Source organism: Natator depressus, chromosome 2, assembly GCF_965152275.1.
Source record: "Natator depressus isolate rNatDep1 chromosome 2, rNatDep2.hap1, whole genome shotgun sequence".
Classification (NCBI taxonomy): Eukaryota; Metazoa; Chordata; order Testudines; family Cheloniidae; genus Natator; species Natator depressus.
The window spans coordinates 188754994-188781610 of record NC_134235.1 but is presented as its reverse complement, the minus strand read 5'-3'; the positions used below and the strand labels follow the sequence as shown (position 1 = coordinate 188781610).

Below are 26617 nucleotides of genomic sequence, written 5' to 3'. Positions count from 1 at the left end.
CAATACTAAAGGCAGAGTTGCATGACACCATTGTAAGCATTCAGTACCAAACCCTTATATATTTATGAAAAGAAAAAGAGTGTTTTACATTAAAAACCACTAACTATGCCGCTTTCTGCTGTTTCTATGGGAACAAACATGGTATCAGCAAAATCAGAGTAAAGGAATTAAAATATCCAACTTTCCAAAGTGTTGAAACAGTGATTTTAAAGCAGCTGACCCATTTTCATCAATCCAACATCTGCTTCCATGGCAACATGATTTGAACTAGCAGTCAGCAGCAGAATTATTGAAAGTCTTTCTTTTCTTTTACTTGTGGATAGATGCTGAATGAGTGCTGCAAGTGCACTTTTCAAACAAATGAGTAAAAGTAAATACCTTCAAGCAGGATAAAGTCAGCCATTCCCTAACACATCTTTAAAACAGTTACTTACCATAATAACTGTAGTTCTCTGGGCAAGGTGGGTGAGGTAATATCTTTTATTTAACCAATTTCTGTTGATGAAAGAGACAAGCTTTTGAGCTTACACAGAGCTCTTCTTCAGGTCTCAGAAAGGTATTCCGAGTGTCACAGCTATATCCAAGGTAGAGTGCCCATATCACATATCCACACTCTTTGGGGAAATGTGCCCCGGGTGTGAAAGCCTGGAAATTTCTAGCCTGCAAATGCCCATTGGGTCCAAGTGCATAGCCATCTTCTCCTTTTGTGCAGAAACCCACAAATACAAAAGGGGACTGGACCCAAACTCCCTCTTGTTTCTTACATTAATGTGGTAATACCTGAGAAGTGACTCTGAAGAAGTTTGGTACATGGGTGGGGTTTGTGGATTCATAGGAACAATCATCTTGAAGAACTGTAGTTATTATGTTAGGTAACATTTGTCTTTCTTTGAAAATTGCCCATATGGATTTCCACTGTTGATCACTAGTCTAGGAGGTGTGAAGAGTGTTAGTTGAAAACTGATTGCAGTACTACTCCCCCACCCAAAGAAGGAGCCAAATGTAGGAATTATGGTTGCATAAAGGTGTGTATACAACTCCAAGTAGCATCCTTGAATAATTCATTAATGAAGATGCTGTGAAGCCATGCTGTGAAGTCTACCTCAGACCTAAAGAAATGTGCCCTAATCTCTACAGACAGGTGAACATCTGCCAGGCTGAAGTAGACAAATGTTAGGAATCCATTTAGGCAGCTTTTGTGTGGAAGATGGACCCATCTTTGATCTTATCTCTGGATCACAAAAACTCCAGGGATTTGTGGATTGGATTAGCCATATTAGTAATAATTAATAGTATGACATCTATAAGTATGAAGCCTGACCTTCCAAGTTTATGAATGTGGTTTGGGAAAAAATGGAGACACCTAATGGTTTGTCTTAAGATGAACATTAGAGATCACCATAGATAGGAATTTGGGATGAGACTGCAGGACTATCTTACCGTATCCTTATAGAACGTGGTATAAAGGATCAGGTATCAGGAACTAGATCTCACTAATTTCTAGGCTGACATAGTTATAAGGAATGCCATCTTCACATGGTATAATGGTGAGATGGTATAATACTAAGGGTCCAACCATAGCCCCAGTAAACTTCATAAAATCCACTTTTAGATCTGTGATGAGGTGGTTCATACATTGGAAAATATATGAAGTTACCTTTTTAGACATTGTTTCTCTAGGGGAAACAAACTGAAAATCCATTGACCAGAGGTTGAAAAGCAGTAATGTTAGCTAGTTAATAAGGCGCAAAAATTAACCTTTTAACTGTTTTAAGTGCTGCAGATAATCAAAGGGATTGAGAACCATCTTGGATTTACTCCTTTCTGAGTTTTCCAGATGGAGTCACTTCCATTTCATGCAGCAGATCTTCCTTATCAGAGGCCTCCTTAGTTTACAGTAAAGGCTTTGAACTTCTGCAGAACACTGCAGATCCAGTGCCCTCAACAATCCAGAAGCAAAACTGTAAACCTGAGAGACTTTGGATGTAGGTGAAGAATCACAACCCGATTCTGAGTCGATAGATGGTGGACTTTGAACTTGGACTTGTGGTTTCCAGTATTGGTTCTAGTATGCTGGAGAACCAAGATTGATGAGTATATGGGGTTATCAGCAGGATCTTGACTACATCCTATTGCGCTTTCTGGATACCCCAATCAAAGAGATGTTGGGTCCTGTCAACCTCTAGGTAAAACAGTTTGAGATGGCTTGATGCATAGTGACATCATCATCAAAATGTTTTTTCTTCATTTGCTGTTGAAAAAAAAAAAGAATCCTTACAGATTTTGCGCCAAATTTCAGCTCCATGTGATTTTTAAATTACCAAGGTATTAGCCCTTTAAAAACATGGGTGTATAAAGAAAGCCAGAGGTGGATCCATAAGTACAAGGGTAATAATAATCCTTTAATTGCCTATATTGTAGGGAAATTCCAAGGGAGAAACAACTGTGTCCCTTACTGACATGACCAATCCTGGATGTTCCCTTCTGTGCCTTGTGGTCCACCTCAGTGGTCATAGTGGCATCCATGGGCTGCCTGTTGCCAGCAGTTCTCAAGACCCCCATCTCCTCCTGAGGAGATCATTGAGGGAGATACTGTCCTGCTCCATCACTTCCTCCTCAACAGCCCCAACCTCAGTAGGAGTTTGTTGAGGAACACGAGAGTAAAGTAGATAAGGAGGTGACAACACAAACTAACATTTCATCATTGTCATGAGATAAGACTGTAATGCCTCCCCCATCTTCTATAACTGATGATTTCAAGCAGTTTCAGGAGCTGATGAAATATATTGCTGATTCATTACAAATTCTGATAGAGGAGGTCCAGGATTTCAACATAAACTTTTGGACATTCTACAGACTCTGTTTGAGTGACTGCCAGTGAATGAAGCCTGACTGGATTCTTTCAAGAACATATGGCAAACTCATTTCACTACACCGTCTACTTGCAAACAGGCTGATAAGAAGTAGTATGTCCTGGTAAAAAAATCTGTATTTTTTGTTCTCCCACCCTCCATCAAATTCTTTAGTTTTGGAGGCTGTCAATGAGCATGGCAGACATCATATGTAGTCTACACCTTCCACTAAAGACCAAAAGTGACTGAACTTATTTGGTCATAAGAGCTACTCTTCAGCGACCCTGCAATTTTGGATCACAATAACCAAGCCCTAATTGCAAAGTATAACAACACAATTATGATAAATTCAACAATTGAACAGCTTTCTGTGGAACATTGTGAGCAGTTCAAGGCCATCTTAACTGCGGGTCAGCTTTTAGCAAGAACTTTATTGTAAGCCTCCCAAGATGCAGCCAACACTGTGTCCCCCTTCCATCTGTACTGCTGTACTCCATCTGTACTGCATAAAGCTTCTTGGCTACAGCTGTTTGGCTTTCCTATGGAGGTCTAAAATGCCATAAAATACCTTCTTTTCTATGAATTTACTCTCTTCTCTTAGTCCGTGGACAAATTTCTCCATACCTTGAAAGATTCCAGGGCTGCATTCAGTCCCTTGACATATACATGCCTGCAAACAAAAGAAAATTTAGCGGGTCACAAATGGTGTAGAGATCCCACCTGGTTCAGTTCTCCAATTACCACAGGCCTTCTGACCTCCTAAAAGAGGCCGAGATATCACAAGAACAGACTGCCTGTGGCAACTGCTATCATCCATCCATCCATCTTCTTTGTCCAAATGTCAACTTTGACAATTTGGTTCAGGGTCTGGAGCATCCCTTCTGCAGGAAGCTTCATCTGCACCATTCCACCCACTTCCCTCCCTTTGGACTCTCTCTCTCTCTCTCTCTCTCTCCCCCATTTTCAGCCTGCATGGGATCTGATTACATCTGATAAATGGGTTTTGGAGGCATAACATCGGATTACTCCATTTCTTTACCTCCATCCCTCCTCCCCACTGTTTTCAGGGATACACCTCATGAACACTTGCTGAGACAGAAAGTCATCTCTCTTGTATGTATGGGGGGCCATAGAAACAGTTCCAGTCTAGCCCGGGGGAAGGGATTCCATTCCAAGTATTTTCTGGTCCCCAAAAAGGATGTGGGATGGGAACCGATATTAGATCTCAGAATCCTAAATACCTTTGTGAAATCATGGAAATTCAGGATGACTCTAGCAGCTATAATTTCATCATTGGCATCTGTGGATTGGTTTGCAGCCCTCTATCTTCAGGACACGTATTTTCATGTCTCAATTCACCCACACACCAGAGGTTTCTTCATTTTACAGTCAGCCAGGATCACTTCTAGCATTGAGTGCTTCCCTTCAGCCTCTCCTCTGCCCAGAGGATCATGCCTCAAAGATTATGCCAGTGGTAGCCACCAACCTACGTTGACATGGAGTAATCATTGACAGATAGACTTCATAGGAGCCCCTCTGGGTGCTATAACAGCCAGAGCTTACCTTCCTGTGGACAGATTTATGACTCTAACAGACCTCATTTCCACGGTTCAAATAAGCCCCCAGATGTTGGGAAAAAGTTGTCTTCAACTGCTAGGACATCTGGCACCTTGTACTTTTGTAAGATAACATGCCAGGTTACATCTTTGCTGCTTCTAAGGATGTCTCAGAATAGTTTATATCCCAAACAAGGACAGTCTAGACAAGGCAGTGTCTGTCCCTTGCTGAGTACTAGAATTGGTAGAAAGACCCTTACAGAGTCTGTGCAGGAGTCCCTTTCACCCAACCTCCCCCTACCATTACTACAAATTGGCTATATCCCGCCTGGGATGGGGAGTGCATGTAGTGGGACACACCATTCAGGGCAAATGTTCTGTCCAAGAGTGCTTTATGCACGTCAACCTCCTGGAACTGAGAGCAGTTAGGAATGGCTACATCCACTTCCTTTAGTTAAGCAGGGTCAAATCCATCAAAGTCATGACAGACAACGTAGCTTGCTTATTCTACATCAGTTGTTGGGTGGGGTGAGATCTCTCTCTCTTTGAGCCTAAGAAATGAATCTATGGAACTGGTGTGTAGCCAGTCACATCCTCATTTCAACCTCTTACCTTCCAGGCATACAAAACACCACAGTTGATGATCTCTGACCTGGGGGTTTCCAGAAGTGGACCACGTTGCCACCAGTTATTTTTGAGAGGAAGACTGGGTCCTTCAGATTAAGGAACAGTGGAGAATTTACTTTGAAAGGTTTGTGAACGAAGATAATCCAGAAGAACCATGCCGTCTGAATAAAACCAAACGTGGGTCTGGTAGCACCTGTCTTAGAATAAGTTGTTGCAGAAGTATTGAGTAATATGAAAAATTAGAAAACTCTCAGCCTCTATGGCATACCAGCAGAGGTATGGAGGTGCTTGGCTTAATATATTGACACAACTATTTAACTTCATCATGAGGTCTGGGAAGATAACTGATGCCTTGAGAAAAAGCACATTAGTACCAATATTTAAGAGAAAAGGAGTCATACAAGACTATGGTAATTACCAGAGCATTAAACTCATGACCAACATACTGAAGATTTGGGAGAAAGTAATGAATAAAACTATAGAGAGAAGTAAAGGTCAGTGACCATCCGTTTATATTTGTGTTAGCATCCATTGTTGACTTGCCTATCTTTGCATTGATTGCTTGTGAAAAAAAAACAGAGAAAAGAGGAAAGCCCTGCACATAGTATTTATCGATTTTGAGAAGGCATATAACCATTTTCTGAGAGAAGTCATTGGGTAGTGTATGAGAATGAAACTGATATTTGAAGACTACATCAGACTCATCCTGGACATGTACTGGGTGCTGTTACCACAGTTAGGAGGCCATGTGGAGAAATGGAACAGTTTCTAGTAGGAGTTGGAGCACACCAAGGCTTGGCACTAAAGCCCTTTTTGTTCACGTGGATTCTTGATGCGCTCACAGAAGACATCCAGAAAGTGGCATCCTGGTGTATGTTTTTTGCATGTCATGTAGTGCTTGTGGGGGAGAGCAAAGAGAAAATGGAAGAAGATTTAGAGAGAGAGAGGGGTATACATGAAAGAAATGGTATGAAATAAAACTAAGTATATGGTCTGTAGATTCGATGGGCTTTGCAGGAATACAAGCAGATTGTAAGTCTGAAGGGCCAGCTACTACTAAAGGTACAGAAGTTCAAATACCTAGGTTCGATAGTGAGCTCAGTGATGAACATATAAGCAGAACAGGAAAGGCATGGGCTAAATGGAGAGAAGTGAGCAGAGTGATCTGCTGTAGGAGAATGCCTATTAAATTAAAAAGTAAGATCTACAAGATAGTAATTAGGCCTTTACTTTTGTATGGCTCTGAATGCTGGGCACTGAGAAAGAGACAGGAGCAGATCTTGAATACAATAGGAATGAAGATGTTAAGATGGATCATGTTCAGAACAAATGAATTAGGGGAAGGGTGAAGGTGGTTCCAATTATAGAAAAGACAGGGGGATCCAGGCTTAGATTGTTTGGGGATGTGAAAATAAGATCAGAAGAATATATAGGAAACAGGATGTTAAAGTTGGAAGTGGAGGGTAAGAGAAGGGTTGGAAGACCCAAAACTAGAGAGATGGATGTCATACAAAAGGATTTGATTAGCTACAGAGTTTCTAAGGAACTACTTCAAGACAGACTGGAATGGAGAAGGAGGACTCAAAGAGCTGACCCCTATAGGTGGGCTAAAGCTAGAAGAGGACGAGATGGAGGACTGGCCTCTCCTCATTCTCTCTAAGACGGAGATGGAGGACTGGCCTCTCTGATGAAGGGCTTTCTCTGTGCATACCCTCTGACACCATTGACCCTGAGAGTGTGGAACAAGATAAAACAAGACAAAGTCAGAATCATTTTAGTTGTACCAAGCTGGCTGTGACAGGTCTGGTACCCTTATCTGTTCTGCCTTGCTTTCTGTCCAGTGTTGAGAATTCCTTCCATTCCCCATATGCTGTCTCAGGACTCCACTCAAACTCTTCATCCCAACCTGGGAATTCTTTGACTAAAGAGTTGTCTCAAGAATAGAAACTTCCTGTTTGGCGTAAGTACAACAGGCATTGTTAAACAGCAGAACAGTATCTACATAAAATGCTTTCCTTCAAAAATGGAAGAGAATTCACCATTAGCGTAAATGGTAACAGTTTTTGCTTGTTCACTCTTCTCTTTACACTGTTTTCAATTACCTGCTAGAATTTTTTTTTTAAAAAGTCGGGTTTTTCTGTGAGTTCTATCAAGGTTTACACTTGGTGGCTATCACAGTTTTTCATTCATCTGTAGAGGGATTCTCAGTATTTGCCAACCAATGACAACAAGATTCATCAAGGGGTTGATGGTTCTGTTCTCATAGATTAGACAGCCTGCCCCTGTATGGGTTGTAAGCCTAATCTTTAACTGCTTTATGAAGCCTCTTTTTGAATCTGTTCTTTACTGCACTTCTCTATGAAGATGGCTTTCTTGTGGCCATCATCTCTGCCTGAAGAGTCAGAGAAATGGTGACTTTAATGGTAGATCCTCCCTTTACAGTATTTTTCAAGGGAAAAGTTTCATTACAACCACACCCTAAATTTCTACCTAAAGTATCTTCTGAATTTTATACTATGTATTATAACCAGGTTATTCATCTTCTGTTTTTTTTTCTCCCAAAGCCACACCAGAACAGGGAGGAAGCTGCCTTCCATATCTTGGATATCAGTCTTTGAACCAAACCATTTAGAAAAGTCTCCCAGACTTTGTTTCATTTGTGGACATATCCTAAGGATCCGCATCTCTACTCAAAGACTCTCAAGATGGATCTTAGGGTGTATTATCTCTTGTTATGAGGCTGCCTACATTCAATCCCTTTTAAGAGTACTAGCCCATTCTACTAGGTCCTAGTCTACTTCTGTGGCATTATTGAAAAATGTTCCAGTTTTTAAAATTTGCAGAGCTACAACCTGGGTGTCAATATACTTTTCCAAACACTATGCCATGGTTCATGCTTCCAGGTTAGGTGCCGCAGTTGGCAATACAGTTCAGTCTTCAGTGTTAGATCTGACCCTGAAGCTCCCTCCTTCTTCTTGGATTATTGCTTGGGAGTCATCTGAAGTGGACCAGCCAAATGGACACTCTTTGAAGAAGAAAAAGAGGTTACTCACCTTGTGGAGTAACTAGAGTACGTCAAGCCGTGTGTCCCTATGGGTGCTCTAGTATCTGTCTTCCTTCCCCTCTGCTTCACAGTTTTATCTCACAAGACTTCGCAGTAGAGAAGGAAGTGAGGGTGGATTGCCTGTGCAACTCTATATATCATCAGGATGAGGCACCAGGATGTCTGGAGCATGTGCACAGGCCAAACGGGCACTGCTACTGAAAATCTCCAGTCACAGGCACATGGGACACATGTATACATGAAGTGGAGCACTCATAGGGGCTCTCATTTTGAAGAATTTCAGTTACTGCAGAAAGTGAGTAACCTCTCCTTTCTATCAAATGTACAAAGGAAAGAAACAGAAAAAACTGAGAACCATAGTAGGCCTTATTCAACACTACTTCAGTTTTACACCTGTGTAATTCCATTGATGTTAATGATATTACACCAGTGCAAAACTGGAGTAACACAGAGGTGAATAAAGCCCTATATAGAGACTATGTCTACACTACTGCGGGATCGACGCTGCTATGATGGATGCACTGGGGGTCGATTTAGCGTGTCGAGTGTAGACCTGCTAAGTCAATGGGAGAGCACTCTCTGGTCGACTCCAGTACTCCACCGGGAACGAGAGAAATAAGGTAAGTCAATGGGAGAGCGTCTCCCATCGATCCAGCACTGTGCAGACACTGCAGTAAGTCAACCTAAGCTATGTCGACTCCCGCTACATTATTCACATAGCTGGAGTAGCGTAACTTAGGTTGACTTTCCGTGGTAGAGAAGACATAGCCTAAGTAGAAGCCAAGTTTTTCAGCTGTAAATGTGTATTAACAAGTTGCCACTGTCGCTTTTCAGATACAAGAACAACGCTTGTTGTGTATAATTATGGAATTGTACCAGCTTCTTCCACTCAATATCAGTACAAGTTCTTTCTGTATTATTGCTCTACCTGCTTCATCATAATTGAGAATCATTGTGACCATTTCTGGAGGGAATTGGGGAGCACCATCCTTTTACAATTTCTTCACCCAGCATTGGTATCTTAGTATTTGCTTTTCTTGCTGATCCCATTGTTTTCTGTGACATGGGGGGTGGGAGGTCAGTGTACATATTCTCACAATGCAAGGCTCTGGCTTTCCCCCTTCTATGAAGGACCTACTGCCACCCCATAGTTTCTTTTTCTGGTAGTTTCATTTCTCAAACATAGGCAACCCCCTTCCCCCCGCCCCCCCCCCCAACACACACAGTTCTTGAGCCCATCCGAGGCTATAGGTCCCAGGGGATTTTCCCCTTTGCCTCTCTCAACTCCTCCTGCTTTAGGGCCTATTGCAGGATTCTCCCATGCTCTGTTAATTGAGCTTTTTCCCCAGGAGGTTCCTACTGCCTTCCCTACCAGGGGATTCTGGCAGCCACTCCTAGGGAATTTCTCCTGCTTCCAGTTCCAAGGCCTCCTAGCTTCTGGCTATCAGTAAGAGTAGGCAGAGAGAGCTCCATGTCTGCTTTCTCTAATACTCTTGTGACTGCCCAGGAGCCTTCTGGAGCCCAGCTGGAGGTCAGCTGACCAGTTACAGACGTCTCTTTCCTCTAAAGCTTCAGTGCCACCCTGTGACACTCAGGTTGTATGTTTCTTGTTTATTTGTTTAAATGACATAAAAATGGTTTGGGGCTGGGTTTAAATATCTGAAAATGACTAATTTGTCAATTTTCTGACTTAAAAGTAGGAAAGAATTATATATCTCTGCAGTTTGCTGGTTAAATTTGTACCTCATTCTTATTTGTATTAAACTTAGTTTGATTTGGATTTGACAAGTTAAATATGGAAAATGATCTAAAAGTAGCAGTTATGTGTTTCCACTGTTCATACTTAGTGAAGAAACAATTTTTAGGAAGTTAAAGGTTTGGCTCTTAGTATAGCAGGTATCTGAGTCAAGAAACATCTATGCTTGCAAGTGTAATGAAAGTTTTAAAATTTAGGCAGGTAAGTAGAAAAATGCAGTTTATGGAAATTGTACAATTATATGGTTCAGTGACATACATATGTAAAATAATTCTACAACATTACTAATTCTGAATGTTAAGGAAGGTTAATCAAAGCCACTGGTGATTTCAATTAACATATTGTTTCTATTTATGAGTTACTTGTAATTCAGCTGCAAATGTCATTTTCATAAGAAATCAAACTGCAAAGTCCTGTTTTAAAACATAAAATGTGCATGTTTTCAGATGCTTTTTGTATGGAACAAAACAAAATATTTAAATTTTCGTACCCTATGCTGGAAAGCTCGACCACTGGTGTTCAGGGTTGTTGGTTTTCCACCCCAGTGGACAATTATGGGCAATAGAAAATATGTCTTACTGATACTAATATTTTCAAACTGAAATGTTGTTGAATACCACTGGCAAACCATGAGTGTTGTGAAATCCTTTGGGATATCTTGATAACTGAAATACCTCAGAAATAATGTTTTATGAGAAGAATATTTTCCCCTTTATTTCAAATGCCAGTAAAGTAGAAATAAAACTCCTGTCAAGGATATAAGAAACGTGCTAATGTATATGACATTTCTACTTGAAAAGGCAAAAATAGATTTTCTTTACTTTAAAATGGATAAAAATAAAATGTGGTATTTAGGGTTCTTTGTATGTATGAGACCTACTAGCTTGTGTTTTTCATTTTTAATTCTTGAGTTAGTACATACAGCTAGATCCTGTGCTCACAGAAGGCAGTGGCAAGGCTCTCATTAACTTTAATGATGCAGATCAGGGCCATCGCAAAGTTACAAGGCACCGCTAGCTAGGAGTAGGGAAGAAATCCCCCCCCCCCAATTTTTGATTATGGAGACAAATAGTAACTGTGAGGCTGAGGATGGAGGAAAGAACAGAGACCAAGCCGCCTGTGGGTAACATTAAAACTCGAGAAAATTGAACACAGGTAAAAGAAAAACAATCACTTTATATGGAGATTTTATGCAAGGTTGTAACATTGAAAGAGTGACTGTCACTTACTATGTATTTGTACATCGCATGGTTGAGTCTTCTAGATGCAAGTGCAATATAAAGGTTTAATAATAATAATAATAATAATAATGACTGTTTTTAAATTACTATTTTATAACATTGGGTGATTCAGTTAAAATAAAGCCGAAACAAGTGTGTGTGTGTGTGTGTGTGTAATATATATAGGGTGCATGTACTATACTCAGAACATCCATTAAATCTTGGATTTAATATGAATTTATAGAAGTTAGATGATTTAACAATCTTTTTCATATAAGAGGAAGATAGATTGTTTTTTTTAAATGATCACCTGAAAAAGAAGTTTGGCCTCCTCAAATTTGGGGAAGATTTGTATAGGTGAGTCAAAATTAGCATCAGTTAATTTAATTTCATGAACAAGTTGTTGCCCATTGAAGCAAATTTCAGGGGCCATATCACCAAGGGCAAAAATGACAGTCAAAATAATAATGCTGATTGTTCACTAGGATTATATTACATTTCTTTTGATAATAAATATATTCAAGGGTGTATCTTAGATCTTTTCACTGCCATCTAGTGTTCCTTTAGAGATATTCATGCCAATTTATTTTGGTCTTTTATTTATTTTGAGTTTGAATAGTAATGACTGAGGGCACAGGGTTGCCCAGATGAAAAGGGGATTCAGTATTAAAGAATGCAGGGATCTAAGCAGACCTTTTTACAGTTGGTAGTACTCTTTTATGGCATAGGCAAGCTGAAATTCTGCTTTGTTACTCAAGTGTAAAGATTTTTCTCCCTCATCATCTAGCTTCTGCTTCTAAAGAGTCCAGTGGACATTAACAAAAGTCTCACAATTCATGAGACTTAAGTTTAAATTTGCAACGTCTGCTCTTCTTTCTTAATATTCTCTCCTCTGTGCTCTCCTTTTCTATTAAAGCTTCTCCGTTTGGCATGATGGAAGTTGAAAAATAATCACTTGCAATACAAATATGATCCAGCCCTGCCAATTGAGCCATATCCACACACTGAAACCTGTTAATCGCTTAGATACAAATAGAGCTCTTTTTGTTTGAGAGAAAATGGAATGCTACTGCCTGTTTTTCAGCCAGAAACAGAAACAGAAATGTGTGGGCATGGCACAAATGGTGGGATTTTTCCACCATTGTAATGACAAGAGAACTTCTAGAGGTATTTGTACTTAAAGAGTAACTGGAATAAAAACCTTTCCCTCTATTCTGAAGACCTGCTTCTATTGCTCTGAGGGTAAAAAGAGACTTTACCTCTTGCTGTAACAGTCTCTCATGAAAGAGGTCCCTGAAAAGGGCCACGGGGAAGGTGGATGGAGATATAGAGAGCCTGGGACTGTAAAGAATATCCTGCCTTGATGATTTGCAGAGCCCAGATGTCCAAGGTGATATTGCTCCAAGTCTCCTGAAAATAAAACAAATGGTCCGCAAATGGGCTGGGGAAAGGCTAGATCCTTTCTGATTCTATGCAGCTCTCAATTGAACTGTCAAACCAGCTTTCTTGAGGTGGTTCTGATAGTCTTTGATATGGTAGATAGTAAGAAGAAGATGGTGTCTGTCTCAAATAGGGCTGGTGGTTTATCTGTTTCCTTCTGGACTGTTGGGTGTGTACTTCCAAGGACCTACGTATGGCCTGAGAGTCTTCTAATGAGTTCAGTGTGTCATTAGTTTTGCTGTTAAACAGATCATAGGCTGTGAAAGGGAGATCTTCTGTTACAGTCAGTACTTCCTTGGTGATCCCTGAAGATTGAAGCCATGACACCCGCCTCGTACTCGCTGCTGTTGCAGTTGATCTTGCTGTAGCGTCAGAGGTGTCACTTGGAGCCTGCAGAGAGGTTAGTGCTACTAATTGTCCCTCAGAGATTAAGGATCTTAATACCTCTCTAGTGTCCTGTGGTAACTTGTTGACAAAGTCTGAAACCTCATGCCAGCTGAGGTAGTTGTACTTAGCAAGATGTGCATAATAGTTTGGTGTTCTGAGCTAGGGGCTGACAGATGAGTAACCGTTCCTTCCAAAGAGTTCCAGGTGCTTAGGCTCTTTCTCCTTAGGTGTGTTGGAGCTTTGTGGTTTTGTCTGCTTTTTGGCAGTAGTGACCATGGATTGAAATGTGTATGTGGGATGAGTATAAATATATCAAACCCTGAACAGAGTACTTAGTGCCTTCTATCTGCTTTCTTAGGAGTCATTGGAATGGATGCTAGTGTCTGCCACAGAAGCTGCAATGTCTCTCATAGTTTCTTGTTCACTGGCATAGCCAGTCACTCTGTCAATGAGGAGTGCAGGATACCTAACAGTTGGTGTGATTTCTCCTTCGCTACCTTGACTGGTGTCTCTGAAGTGCCTGCCATTCTCTGAAGGAGGTCCTGGAAGGACTTAGTCAATGGGATGAGATGGTGTACATGACACCGCACCTTCTTCAGGTGGTGATGACAAAATGTCAGCTGGGACAAGATTAATACAGTGGTGCTGTTCTTCATCAGAAGCTTACAATTGTGGACGTTCAACACAAGACACTGGGGATATTCTTGGACACTCACAGACTCTACCAAGAAAGATGATCTAGCCTTTGAAGACACAAAGGAGGAGGGTTTTCTGGCATGTTGTAGACTCCATGCTGCTCAGTATGTTCAGGAATGAGAATCATAAGTAAAGTGAATAGGGGAGCAGGACAGGGGACACCAGCTAGGTGTCTCTCTGTATAATTCCTGTGTCTAGTATGGTGACCTTGAGCTCTGGAATCCCTGTCAAAAGCATAGGGGTCATCTGAGTAAGCTCTTGGTCAATATGAGAGTTGCCGGTCCCCACTATGGTCTGGAGGAGAAGGAATACTCCTTTTCCAGTGGTGGAACAGAACTGGCAGGGGTCTCAAGGCATGATTTGGGGCAGTCCCTTGCTGGTACAGAAGATTTACCCAGTAGTAAGGAAATGAGGTTCTCAAACTGTGGGTTGTGACCCCATTTTAATGGGGTCCCCAGGACCAGCATTAGACTTGCTGGGACCCAGGGCTGAAGCTGAAGCTCGAGCTCCACCCTCACCCGGGGCAGTGGATGTAGTAACTTTGTAAGAAGGGCATCACAGTGCAATGAAGTTTGAGAACCTCTGTGGTAAATTATAAGTACTAAGGTGCTAATGGGCACTACAGAAGAGAGAAGTCATGACTGCGGGAGGGCACATACTATTAGAATCCCTGATACTGCAAATCTCGGTGCTGAGCACGTTGGTACCATGAACAGTAGAGCAGTTGGCAATGGACTAGATTGCACCAGTGATGTCAGTACCAAAAGAGTTGGTGCAAATATGAAGAGCCCTGGAGATGGTACTGCAGTATCTGCACTGGAGACAGCATAAAAGTGATATTTAGTCAGTATCCAAATATGGAGACCTGGGGTCTTCCAGGGTGCTAAAGGAACCTAGGGCCTTTTGCTATCCTTAACTGAGGCAGAATGAGGTGATCTCTGCTTCTTTTTCTTACTGGGTCCCTCTGACAGTAATTTGTCTTTGTGCTCTTTAGAAGAGAGGTGCTGAGTCCTGTCCCTATCAGCAGATGATGAGGACTTGAGAGCAGGAACAGCTGAGGAGTGCTTTCAAGCAGCAGAAGCCTGGGAACTGGCTGCAGAGCTTGTGCTCACTGAGGCTCTTCTGGAGGAGGATTGCTCCAAGGATCTTGTTTACCCTGAACAGCAGTAAGATTCATGGATTTGTCATGAAAAAAAAGTTTCAGGCGAGCCTCTCATATCTTTTGTGTTCCTTCAGAAAAGAAATGGCAAATCAAACATTTCTCCAGGATGTGGCCTCACAAAGGCAAAATAAACAGCTTGAGTGGTTGACTGTAATTTTCCTTACCCTTGTGTTCTCTGAGTATATTATGAAGACTTCACAGAAGTCAGCCTAGAGAAACAGCATGAGATATAGTTGACATATTTGTTTCCTCCCATGTGGAATTGCATAAGGTTGCCAAGAGGACAAAACTTCAAAAAGGACAATCAAAAGAAAACAGACCTCCAGAGACAACTATAGGGCATTTTAAAAGACTTCCAAAAATCACATAGCAGATCTCTTTTAACCCCATTTTTCTTAACCCTGCAACAAAGAGGTGAGAATTGTGTATAAATATGGTATTTGCAGCTCATGCCCAATCCTGCCATTCTTCTTAGCGTATGTGCAATGTGCCTCAAGTGGCATGTCACCAGGATTTGGTCCGCTGGTTGGATCATTAGCTTCCCTGGCCCAGGCCAAGTACTGATGGGTGGTGCAATGTGAACACTGATCCATGTCCTCCATCTTGCCATTGATCTGCATACTCAACTCCCGGTGACTTTGGTGGAAGGTTACTGTATGGAACAGAGGCAGAACTGGTATATAAGATTACACATTGTCTGGCAGCCACTGAATAGAACACTTTTCAGAGTAGCAGCCATGTTAGTCTGTATTCGCAAAAAGAAGAGGAGGACTTGTGGCACCTTAGAGACTAACAAATTTATTTGAGCATAAGCTTTCGTGAGCTACAGCTCACTTCATCGGAATAGAACAGGAATGGAGTCTTAGAACTTAGTAAGTAATCTAGCTAGATATGCGTTAGATTCTGATTCCTTTAAATGGCTGAGAAAATAAGCTGTGCTGAATGGAATGTAGATTCCTGTTTTTGTGTCCTTGGGGAAATTTTAACCTAAGCTGGTAAAAATAAGTTTAGGAGGTTTTCATGCAGGTCCCCACATCTGTACCCTAGAGTTCAGAGTGGGGAAGGAACTGTTCAAGGTACTATGATACAGTCTGAGCCCCCAAAGCCTCCTAGCTTAAAGGGTCCTTAAGGTTATTTTAGTATTTTATGTGTCTGAATTGATTGTCAGGTTTTATTGAATATTAGTTTATTCAATAACATTCTTACTCAGATAATTTTTCATAAAGTAAAAAAGGTTTTAAAACACACATGATACAGTACTACTTTATGTTGTCCCTAGCAGGACAGTTATTCTCAAGATTTCTGTTCAAGGTCACTGGTGGTGAAAAATCAGGCCGATTCAGGGGGATGCAATGTGAAAAGCATCAGCTACTCCTTTCGCTGGAGCACCATTGGCCACCAGCGCAACCCTCACATGTAGATGTGTGTGCATCTCATGCATCAGTGCTGGACAGTTTTTCCAAGCAACGCCTGGAGGGCTGGCCACACATCCATGCTGGCTTCCCTTGTGCTCTCAGGGTATAAAGGATGGAGCCTTCCCTGCCCTTCTTACTATCTATGGTTGGAGCATGTTACAGTGCTTTGATACAGTCCCTTGTTTCCCTATTAACACAAAAATATTGTGTATAGTTAGAGTTCTTAATTAGCATTAATGTTACTCGGTATTTGTCCATTTGGACATTTTTTATTTTTTTATTTTAATTCTTTTGATCTTCTAGGTTTGTAGACTTGTCCAAACTTTGCTCGGGACCGGGGGTGCTTATGCTAAATAAGGCTTCATGGCTTTGAGCCTTGTCCTGGGTGTCTCAAGCCGATACCGGTAAGTGACTCTCGCTCTTGCTGTTGGAAGTGCTTGGGTGACGGTCACATTACCAGTTCACCATACTACCCTTTGGTCTATCGTCACCAGCACCGAGCATTTTCTCCAAGGGTGTGGCAGTGATAGCTGCGTGTCTCCACCATTGGGTTGTCTAACATGTATCCATACCTGCATAATTGGTTGGTACAAGGTTGCTTCAGTCACCAGGTGGCAAGCAGTATCCATCAGATTCTTTATCTGTTCAATTACCTAGTTCTGAAAATAAACAAAAAAATCAGTCTTATCACCACTCCAGTTAATAGAGTTCACTGGGGGTGGTCTTGGACTTGACCTCAGACTGGGCTTATCTGGCTATATGGGACCTTTGTGTGTCATTCAAAGATCAGCCATAAAACAGTGTGGAACTGTCTCAGGCTTTTAGGGCGTGTGGCTGCTTGTATATATGTGATTCCTCATACCAAGCTGCTTCCCAGGGGATGCAAGCATGACTCAAGTTAGTCTCCCACCCTCAGATACGCCATCTGGACAAGTTCGCATGCATCCCAGCCAGGGTGTGTCATACTGGATTGGTGGATGACTGTGTGTGAGGGAGTCCCAGTCTCACTAACTCTTTGCTTTATGACCTTGGTAACAAATGCTTCCACCATGTGGTGGAGAGCTTATTTGGGCAATTTACAGGATGAGGGCTTATAATCCACTCATGAGGCCAGGTTACATACAAATGTTCTCAAGCTGCATGCAATATTCTGAGTGTGTCAACAGTTCCTGCCACATATTCAGGGCCAAATCATTCAAGTGCTCACCAACAACACCACAGTGGTGTTTTATGTAAACAAGTTAGGGGATGCCAGTTCAGACAGCGAGGCATCACACGTGCCAGGAGTTCATTTAGGATATGATTTGCAGATCATTCAGCCTATGTCACGAATGGTTGCTCAACGTGACAGTTCTACAATGAGTGTTTTTGAATGGGGGGAATTTCTACAGTGGATTTGTTCGCAACTTGACAACAGGAAATGACCCTAATTCTGTTCTGGAGTCTGGGATCCATCTCAGACACTTTTCTGTTTTCATGCAGAAAAAATCCCGCTGTATGTATACCCACCAATACCCCATATTCCCAGAGTCATAGGAAGCAAATATGAGGCAGAATGATCCTCCTAGCTCCATCCTGACAAAGGCTCCCACAGCACTGAGATGTGTGGAGATTGTCTACCAGGAAACCCTTATTTCTGCTACTAGTCAAGGACCTGATTTCCCAGTATCATAGGCAGGTATTGCACCCGAACCCACAGGTACTGCAGTTCATGGTAGTGTTCGTCAGTGGTTAAATCTTGTGGTGGTGCACTCTTTAGCAGCAGTTCAGAATGTCCTTTTCAATAGCAGAATATCATGAGAGCTACTTCATGAGAATTCATGAGAGCTACTTAGTAAATGAAAGTGCTTCTCCATCTGGGCAGCTAGCCATGATGTGTCTTTTACAGTCTACAATTCAGAAGATTTTTGGACTGTCTTTTACATCTCAAAGAATCCAGTCTAATGGTCAGCTCTATTAAGGTACATATGGGTAGCATTTCAGCCTTTCATCCTTATGTTGCTGGAAGGACTGTTTTCAATAATCCTATGACAACCAGGTTCCTAAAGAGGATTAAATAAACTTGTTCCCCACTATTGGAGATCCAGCTTTACCTTGGGACTTGAATTTAGTTGTTAGCTCTTATGGAACCTCCATTTTAAGCCTTAGCCTCTTGCTCAATGTTAAGCCTCTCGGTTTTGGTTGCCATCGCCTCTCTGTGAGGAGAGTGAGGGAGCTACATGCCCTGGTAAGAGATCCTTCATATACAATATTCTACGAGGACAAGGAGTAGGCTAGGCTGCACCCTAAGATTTTTTCCAAGATGGTGTCTGATTTTCATCTCAAAAGACTTACTGGTCTTTTTCCAAAGCCACATGCTCACAAAGATGAACAAAAACTGCACACTTTAGATATGCACTGAACACTGACTCTTTTACGTAGGTAGAACAAAGCCCTTTTGGGTTTCTTCCCAGCTCTTCATTTCCTATGCAGAACGAATGAGGGGCCACCCTGTTATGGCAAATGGCTCTTGAAATGGATTGCGATCTGCATTGTGTTACTCCTTGGGGAATTCTGCACCACTGTGCATGTGCAGAATTCATGTGCTGTGCAGAATTTTTTTCCCACACAGAAAATACATTCTGCTGAAAAAGTTCTACAGTTAAGCCTTTTGCTCACCAAGGGCTGCTGTGGCGAAAGAGCAGAGAGCAGCGTCTCCTGGGCCAACCCCAGCTGCTGCCTTCCTCACAAGGCCCTGCCTGTGGGACAAGGTCAGGAGGCACAGCAAATGGGGGGATGGATGGTGTGGGGCACATGGAGCTGCTGGGGGGTCACAGACTGAGTTTCAGAAGGGCTACTGCGGGGAACAGAGTGGGACGGGCTGAATGGGAGTGGGGATACAGGACCACATGGGGATGGGGACAGGGGGAGGAGGGTTCAGGGGGATTGGGGAAGGGGGGGAGGAGGGACACATGGGTTTAGGCAGATGTACCTGACTGAATGAGAGAGGCTAGTTGTCAGCCAGGGTCTGCATGGTGGAGGCTCCCTAACAATCCCTCCCCAACCGAAAAAGCCTCTGTTCCATACGTCTCCCACCCACACCCAACAACCCTCGTTCACACCCAGGCTCCTTCCCAGCAATTACTTCCCTCTCCCTCAGCTCCTCTTTTATCCCTAACTCCCCCAAGCCTTTGCACTGCTTACGAGGAGTGTGGGAAATATGTTTTTATATTGTAGTTTAAAAGAATTATTACTCAGAGTTCTTTATTAATATGCCTAGTAAGGAATTTATTTGTCAAAAACATTTCCGGAATCTTTTTTTGTAGTCTGTACTGTTACAGACATACTTGCTGACAGGTATTTTGAAATAAATTACCAAAATAATGGGAACTGACATGCTTATATTGCTGTTTTGACAAATAAAATATGCAGAATTTTAAAATATTGTGTGCAGAATTTTTTATTTTTTGGTCCAGAATTCCCCCAGGAGTGCTATGCTGCTATAGGTATCACACCTCCTGAGAAGTTGTCAGCACATTCAACTAGGGTACATTCGGCCTCTGCTGCATTTGTGGGAAACATTTTTATTGTCAACATTTGTAGAGCATCAATGTGGTCCTCAGTTGACACATTTGCTTGACTTCATACAATTCCTATGGGTCCAGCCACAGGAGCCTTTTGTACACCAGGGAATTTTACAATCAGTTCCAGTGGTGAACCAGTTGGAGCCCTAGTGTACATGACAAGACACCAATTTAGCAGAAGCAATTGTGGCACCATTAGTAATATTTTTGTAGAACTCCCTAGTGTAGACAGTAATTTATAGTTAAATTGACTAATTTTTTATCCGGGGCAACCAGATAGGTCCAGGAAACGTAACTTGAGTTCTCTCTTTCTTTCTCTTTTTACAATAAGATGGTAAACAAATTAGAAGACTTTTTGACCACTAATCTACTACACTTTCAACTTTGGTTAATTTTTTTTTTACCTCAGCTCCAGAATTTACAGTACAACATTTCTTTGTTTGCATGTTTTAAAGAGAGGGCCTAAAATAGAAAACTGTTGCAACTTCATCTGTGTGGTGGCATCTACCACTTTATAATTTGGTAGACTGTTACCAAAGTATAACCTCCTGGCATCTCTTTAGTTATTGCTGTTTATCATGCTGATCATATTGCATATATGCTAACTAGATATACTAAAAATATGAAAAATTTGTTGGAACTTACTGCATAACCTCTTATCAAAGTGAAACAAATGAAATTAATTGCTTTAATTTGATTTTCCCAACTATATTATCAATGAATGGCCTGTGAAACTTCAGTTTAAAAAATAATCCCTTTTGATTTATTTAGGTGCCAAGAAGCCTATGAAATAATTTAAAAAATAAGACAGACCACCTTCTTGAGCTTTAAAACTGCTAAACCACTTTCTTTTTTTCAAATATACTTTTGTTAAACTGGGTTTTGGACCAAGAGAGTACAGTTCAGAGTGAATTTTCTAGAACTGATTTTATAACCTCTGTGAAAAGGGATTTATACAATAAAGCCTGATATAGCATCACAAGTGATGCTGTAAAGTGAATGTCAAAAGAAATAGGATATATTTCATTCTGTTTTCATTCGGTACTTGAAGGAAGTGTCAATCCAGAAAGTCACTTCCCTGATCAGAGGAAATTAGTGGAGTGATGTGCAATTCTCAAAGGCATTTTTCATTAACTGTGGCAATGTGCAAGAAGCACAAGATATGCAGCTGCTTTAGGTCTGAATACAGTTAACAGTCCTTTTGAAGTCACAGGAGATTCCTAATGCATGCATGTAATCAGCTGAATCTATATAGTGGATAATACAAAGCAGGCACAGTTAGAAATGACTGCGAATTCATATACTGTAATATGTTTGATCCAGGTTAATCTCAGTCAGAAATGATCACAAGATATAAAGTGTGTGTGTGTTTGGGGGATTGAAGATAAACCAATACTAAAACCTTTTATTAGATTTGGAACATTATCGCAACACTTGTCAGCATTATTATAACTTAGGGTGTATCTACATCTTCATTAAATTGATTTTTCAGGATCTTCTAACTATGGTAAACTATTGTTGTGAACTGAAACTTTGTTTAAAGCCTTGATGGGGGCAAGTAAATACTGTAAATATTAAAAGAGAAATATGTTGACATTTTTAGTTACAGCAGGGAAGACAAAACACCTGCTGAATTCAGATACTTTATTATGCTGCTCTAATTTTTAAAAGGCTTCATTTTTTAAAAGATGAATTTATTAGTGTAGATAAACGGTAGTGGTGAGAAGCCCATTTTTCCGCATAGACTAGAGAGGCATAAGAGAGAGAGGTGTAGTTCATAACATAGATTAATGCATTTGCACATCTTGAAGAATTATATATATTGGAAAGAGAGAATAAATAATTAATAAACATTTTAAATAGTAAAAATAGTTTAGTCACATTTTCTCTTTGTGGTGGTGTGAGAAATACTCAGACAAACAAAAAAACTTAATAATACAAACATTATGCTAAGGCCTTGTCTATATACAGTTTGTGTGTCAATTAAACTAGATCAGTAGAAAGTCAATTTAGTTAAATTGGTACAAAAATTGTGTGTAGATAGGCCTTGAGGATTAGATCTTAAATGTGTCTAAGGAGCCCACAACACAACTTGTAGCATAGAACTCACCTCCGCATGTGCATAATCTTGTGTACGCTATGTAGGGCCAGTCTTCAGCTGTAGTTAGAGCAGCCTAAGGACTGCTTTAACTTATATTGACTGCCAACAGCCTTTAAAAGCCAAAGCCACTGCAGATGATTGGTGCAGTTTAGTGTGTCATGGCCATGTCCTATTTCCTCCAGCCATTCACCCTATCCAGCCAGCAAGGAAGAGGATGACACTGTAACCATTTAGGCCTTCAGTAGATCCCTCTTAAACAAGGGTGATTCTGTTGTGTAGATAATCATAGAATTGAAGGACTGGAAGGGACCTTGAGAGGTCATCTAGTTCAGTCCACTGCATTCATTACAGGACTAATTATTGTCTAGACCAGTGGTTCCCAAACTTTAACAACCTGTGAATCCCTTTCATTAAAATGTCAAGTGTTCCTAAAAATGAATATTTCTAGGGATTTTCTCCTTTACCTGAGTATAAATTATAAAAGTAGTGATCTTGGAAATATAAAATTTGTTTTTATGACATACTTACCACACACTATTTATTATTATTATTATTTATTATTTATCATTACAGTGTTTTTATTACATTATGAAAATGGCAACACTCTTCCAAGATCTCACTTTCGCAGCTTGTGTCACTTTGAATAAGCCTGTTTTAAGACAAAGCTCCTATGTTTCATCAAGGAGTATCAGATGTGAAACAGCATGAAGGTATTTAAGAAGCCAACTCAAAGAGTTCCTCCTACACAAGCTTTGAGGTCTTGAGCAGTCCAGGCAAACAACACATGTTACAAAGCTTAAACTTGTTCTTCATAATAATTTAAAAACAATACTAGCTGCCTATTTAATTTTAAACACAGCAAAAAATATCCACCTCCCTTTCCATTTCTTATAAGGAGTCTTGAAGTTTAAATCTCCTCAGTGTGATAGATATGCTTGCTTTGATCTGCTTAGATCTTGGAAGTCCAAGGGCTCCGGGCTGCTGGCCCTGTGCTGCATGGGGTCCATAGGGACAGCTCTGTCTGCCATTAGGGAATTTTTTCCCAAGAACACTGTGTAACATTTCACGAACCCCAGTTTGGGAACCACTGATCGAGACCATCCCTGGCAGGTGTTTGTCTAACATGCTCTTAAAAATCTACAATGACGAAGATTCCACAGCCTTCCTAAGCAATTTATTCTAGTGCTTACTTGCCTTTCCAGGAAGTTTTTCCTAATGTCCAACCTAAACTGCTGCAATTAAGTCTATTGCTTCTTGTTCTATCCTCATGCTGACATTCACAAAAGATTTCACCAGCAGTGTGGTAGAATTTGCTTAAGTGTTGTAAAACACAATAAGTACATGGGGGGAAAAAATGGAGAAATAACTTTTTCTCTAATATTTCAGTTATAGTAACCTTAGTTGTTACTTGTGACTAACTATAATATTGTACAGTTACGGCTGAAGTGGTCAGAAAAGCCTAAGGGAGCCAGGTGCTCAAATCATACCAAATTTCAGTGGGATTTAGGAGCCTAGCTCCCTTAAACCCTGAAAATCTCACCCTGTATATTTTAAACTTTTATTAAAACTTTGTATTATGAGAAAGTGTCTCGATGCTATCTTACTTATTTGTATTTTTCCCCTACCCTCTCTGTGTGTCGTTTTTTGTTTTTTGTTTTTTTTTAATGCACGCTCTTCAGGCCAATGACTGTGCTGTCTTTTATATTTGGAAAGTATCTAGATTCTTGTGAACCTTACTGGACACACATAACAGCAGGCAAAAACAAAAATCAGAAGTGTGATTTTTCAAATTAACAATGTTCCTTTTAAATACACTTGTGAAGCTGCTGTTTCCTTTTAGGGGAGCACAGAAGTGGTTTGAATTTGCCAGTCAGGAAGCACCACATTAACCATTTCAACCAGCTTAGAGGATTTGTCCACATCCTTTCTGTAGTGGGGGCCCCTAAACTAGATGCAATACTCCAGATGTGGCCTCACCAGTGCCGAATAGAGGGGAATAATCACTTCCCTCAGTCTGCTGGCAATGGTCCTACTAATGCAGCCCAATATGCCGTTAGCCTTCGTGGCAACAAGGGCACACTGTTGACTCATATCCAGCTTCACATCCACTGTAATCCCCAGATCCTTTTCTGCAAAACTGCTGCTAAGCCAGTCTGTCCCCAGCCTGTAGCAGTGCATGGATTCTTCCATCCTAAATGCAGGATTCTGCACTTGTTCTTGTTGAACTTCATCAGATTTCTTTTGGCCCAATCCTCCAATTTGTCTAGGTCACTCTGGACCCTATCCCTACCCTCCAGCATATCTACCTCTCCCCCCAGCTTAGTGTCATCCATGAACTTGCAGAGGGTGCAATCCATCCCATCATCCAGATCATTAATGAAGATGTTGAACAAAACCTACCCCAGGACCAACCCCTGGGGCACTCTGGTTGATATCAGCTGCCAACTAGACATCGAGCCATTGATCACTACCCATTGAGCCCAACGATCTAGCCAGCTTTCTGTCCACCTTATAGTCCATTCATCCAATCCATACTACTTTAACTTGCTGGCAAGAGTACTGTGGGAGACCATATCAAAAGCTTTTCTAAAGTCAAGGTATATCATGTCCACCGCTTTCATATCCACAGAGCCAGTTAGCTCATCATAGAAGGTAATCAGGTTGGTCAGGCATGACTTGCCCTTGGTGAATCCATGTTGACTCTTCCTGATCACCTTCCTCTCTTCCAAGTGCTTCAAAATGGATTCTTGAGGACCTGCTCCATGATTTTTCCGGGGACTGAGGTGAGGCTGACTGGTCTGTAGTTCTGCAGATTTGCCTTTTTCCCTTTTTAAAGATGGGCATTATATTTGCCTTTTTCCAATTGTCCAGGACCTCCCCCAGTTGCCACGAGTTTTCAAAGATAATGTCAAATGGCTCTGCAATCACATCAGCCAACTCCCCGAGCACCCTCGGATGCATTGCATCTGGCCCCATGGACTTGTGCATGTCCAGATTTTCTAAATAGTCCTTAACCTGTTCTTTCACCACTGAGGGCTGCTCACCTCCTCCCCACACTGTGCTGACCAGTGCAGCAGTCTGGTAGCTGACCTTGTCTGTGAACACCAAGGCAAAAAAAAAGCATTGAGTACTTCAGCTTTTTCCACATCATCTGTCACTAGGTTTCCTCCCCCATTCAGTAAGGGTCCCACACTTTCCCTGACCTCCTTCTTGTTGCTAACATACCTGTAGAAACCTTTATTGTTACCTTTCACATCCCTTGCTAGCTGCAACTCCAGTTGTGCTTTGGCCTTCCTGATTACTCCCCTGCATGCTCGAGCAATATTTTTATACTCCTCCCTAGTCATCTGTCCAAGTTTCCACTTCTTGTAAGCTTCCTTTTTGTGTTTAAACTCACCGAAGATTTCTCTGTTAAGCCAAGCTGGTCGCCTGCCATATTTGCTATTCTTTCTGCACATTGGGAGGTTTGTTCCTGCACCCTCAACAAGGCTTCTTTACAATACAGCCAACTCTCCTGGACTCCTTTCCCCCTCATATTAGCCTCCCAGGAGATCCTGCCCATCAGTTCCCTGAGGGAGTCAAAGTCTGCTTTTCTGAAGTTCAGGGTCCAAAGTGGTAAGTGCTATTATGAAAATGAAACATGGTAAAGGATCAGGGGTAGATAATGTACTAGCAGAATTGCTAAAAGCAATTGGTGACGGTGATATTGATTTCATGTGGAAAATTTGCAATGATGACTAGAAACTGGCCAGACAACTGGACAAAGGAAATCTTTCTGCCCTTACTAAGGAAAGGGGATGTAACAGAGTGCAGTAACTATTTTACCAGCTCTCTGATATTGCATGTGAATAAAATGCTGCTCTGCATAATTCAGGATTGCATGAGGGCAATGATAGAAGCAGAATTATCACCACAAGAAGCTGTTTTCAGAGAAAAATGAGGCACACATGCTCAAATTGCAAATATCTATCATATCAGTGAGAAACACAAGGAGTATAATCACCTATTGATTGTGTTTCGTTGACTACTTCAGAAGGCACTTTAGTGTCACTTTGTTGCAGAATAATTACTGCGTTCACAAAGACAGAGCCAGTATTTGCTGATATTTAGGCCATTTTGCAAGTCCCATTTGCTGATATTTAGGCCATTTTGCAAGTCCCATCTCTTTCTGAGGCTATTCTTGAGGGTGGGATGGATGATAATGGTGGTGGTTTACTTTCGTTATTGTCCACTTGTAAATAAATTTTGTTTAAATATATATGTTCTGAGACCTGTAACTGAACACATTTTTATAATTAAAATAACTTATTTAGGGTCACTGGGTGAAAGACCTCAGTAATTAATGCCATAGCTGCTGGAAATGTTTCCTCCAAACTAAAGTATAAAAGTATCTATGGCTACTTGACAATGTTTATCAAACTTCTAGTAGGGAAACATTAACAAAATTGCTATCACTAAACAGTGCGTCTTAAATTCCAGCCTACTTTACACTGTCAATTTGTATTAATAATCATGGCTATTTCTAGCTTTACTCAGGCCCTCTCTGAGGGCATCTGAACTGTAGACACACATTATGGAAGATGACCTTAAAAGTCATTGAACAAGAACATGGATATTTCACTAGATCACACAAAGGTGGTGTGATTAAGATATGGAAGGGTAGATGTGGGCTTCTTTTTAAAGGTAAGGGAAAAATTCCCTGTGGCTTTCGGGTTTTACAGATTTTCAAACCAAGGTAAGCTGCCCTGGTACAAGCCATTTTTACACCAGTGCAATGC

The 26617-nt window shown here is 41.1% G+C and overlaps 1 protein-coding gene and 1 long non-coding RNA gene across 5 annotated transcripts in view; one reads left to right on the top strand and one right to left on the bottom strand.

The window, feature by feature from the left end:
• The window catches only part of ANO10 (anoctamin 10), a 259737-nt gene that overhangs the window by 87183 nt on the left and 145937 nt on the right, over window positions 1-26617 (top strand). The window contains exon 12 of one of the 4 annotated variants that reach the window (XM_074945601.1): window positions 5028-6525. The exons of the other annotated variants lie outside the window; for them this stretch is intronic. Coding sequence (XP_074801702.1) covers window positions 5028-5132 — 105 coding nt within the window. The 3' untranslated portion in view covers window positions 5133-6525. Of the gene's footprint in view, window positions 1-5027; window positions 6526-26617 lie in introns of those variants that run through there. 4 annotated transcript variants of the gene reach the window in all.
• Window positions 2120-4182, bottom strand: LOC141981666 (uncharacterized). Its single transcript, XR_012637872.1, has 3 exons — window positions 4094-4182; window positions 3477-3522; window positions 2120-2251 (listed from the first exon to the last, which is right to left on the bottom strand). It is a non-coding gene; the product is annotated as an uncharacterized LOC141981666 (long non-coding RNA).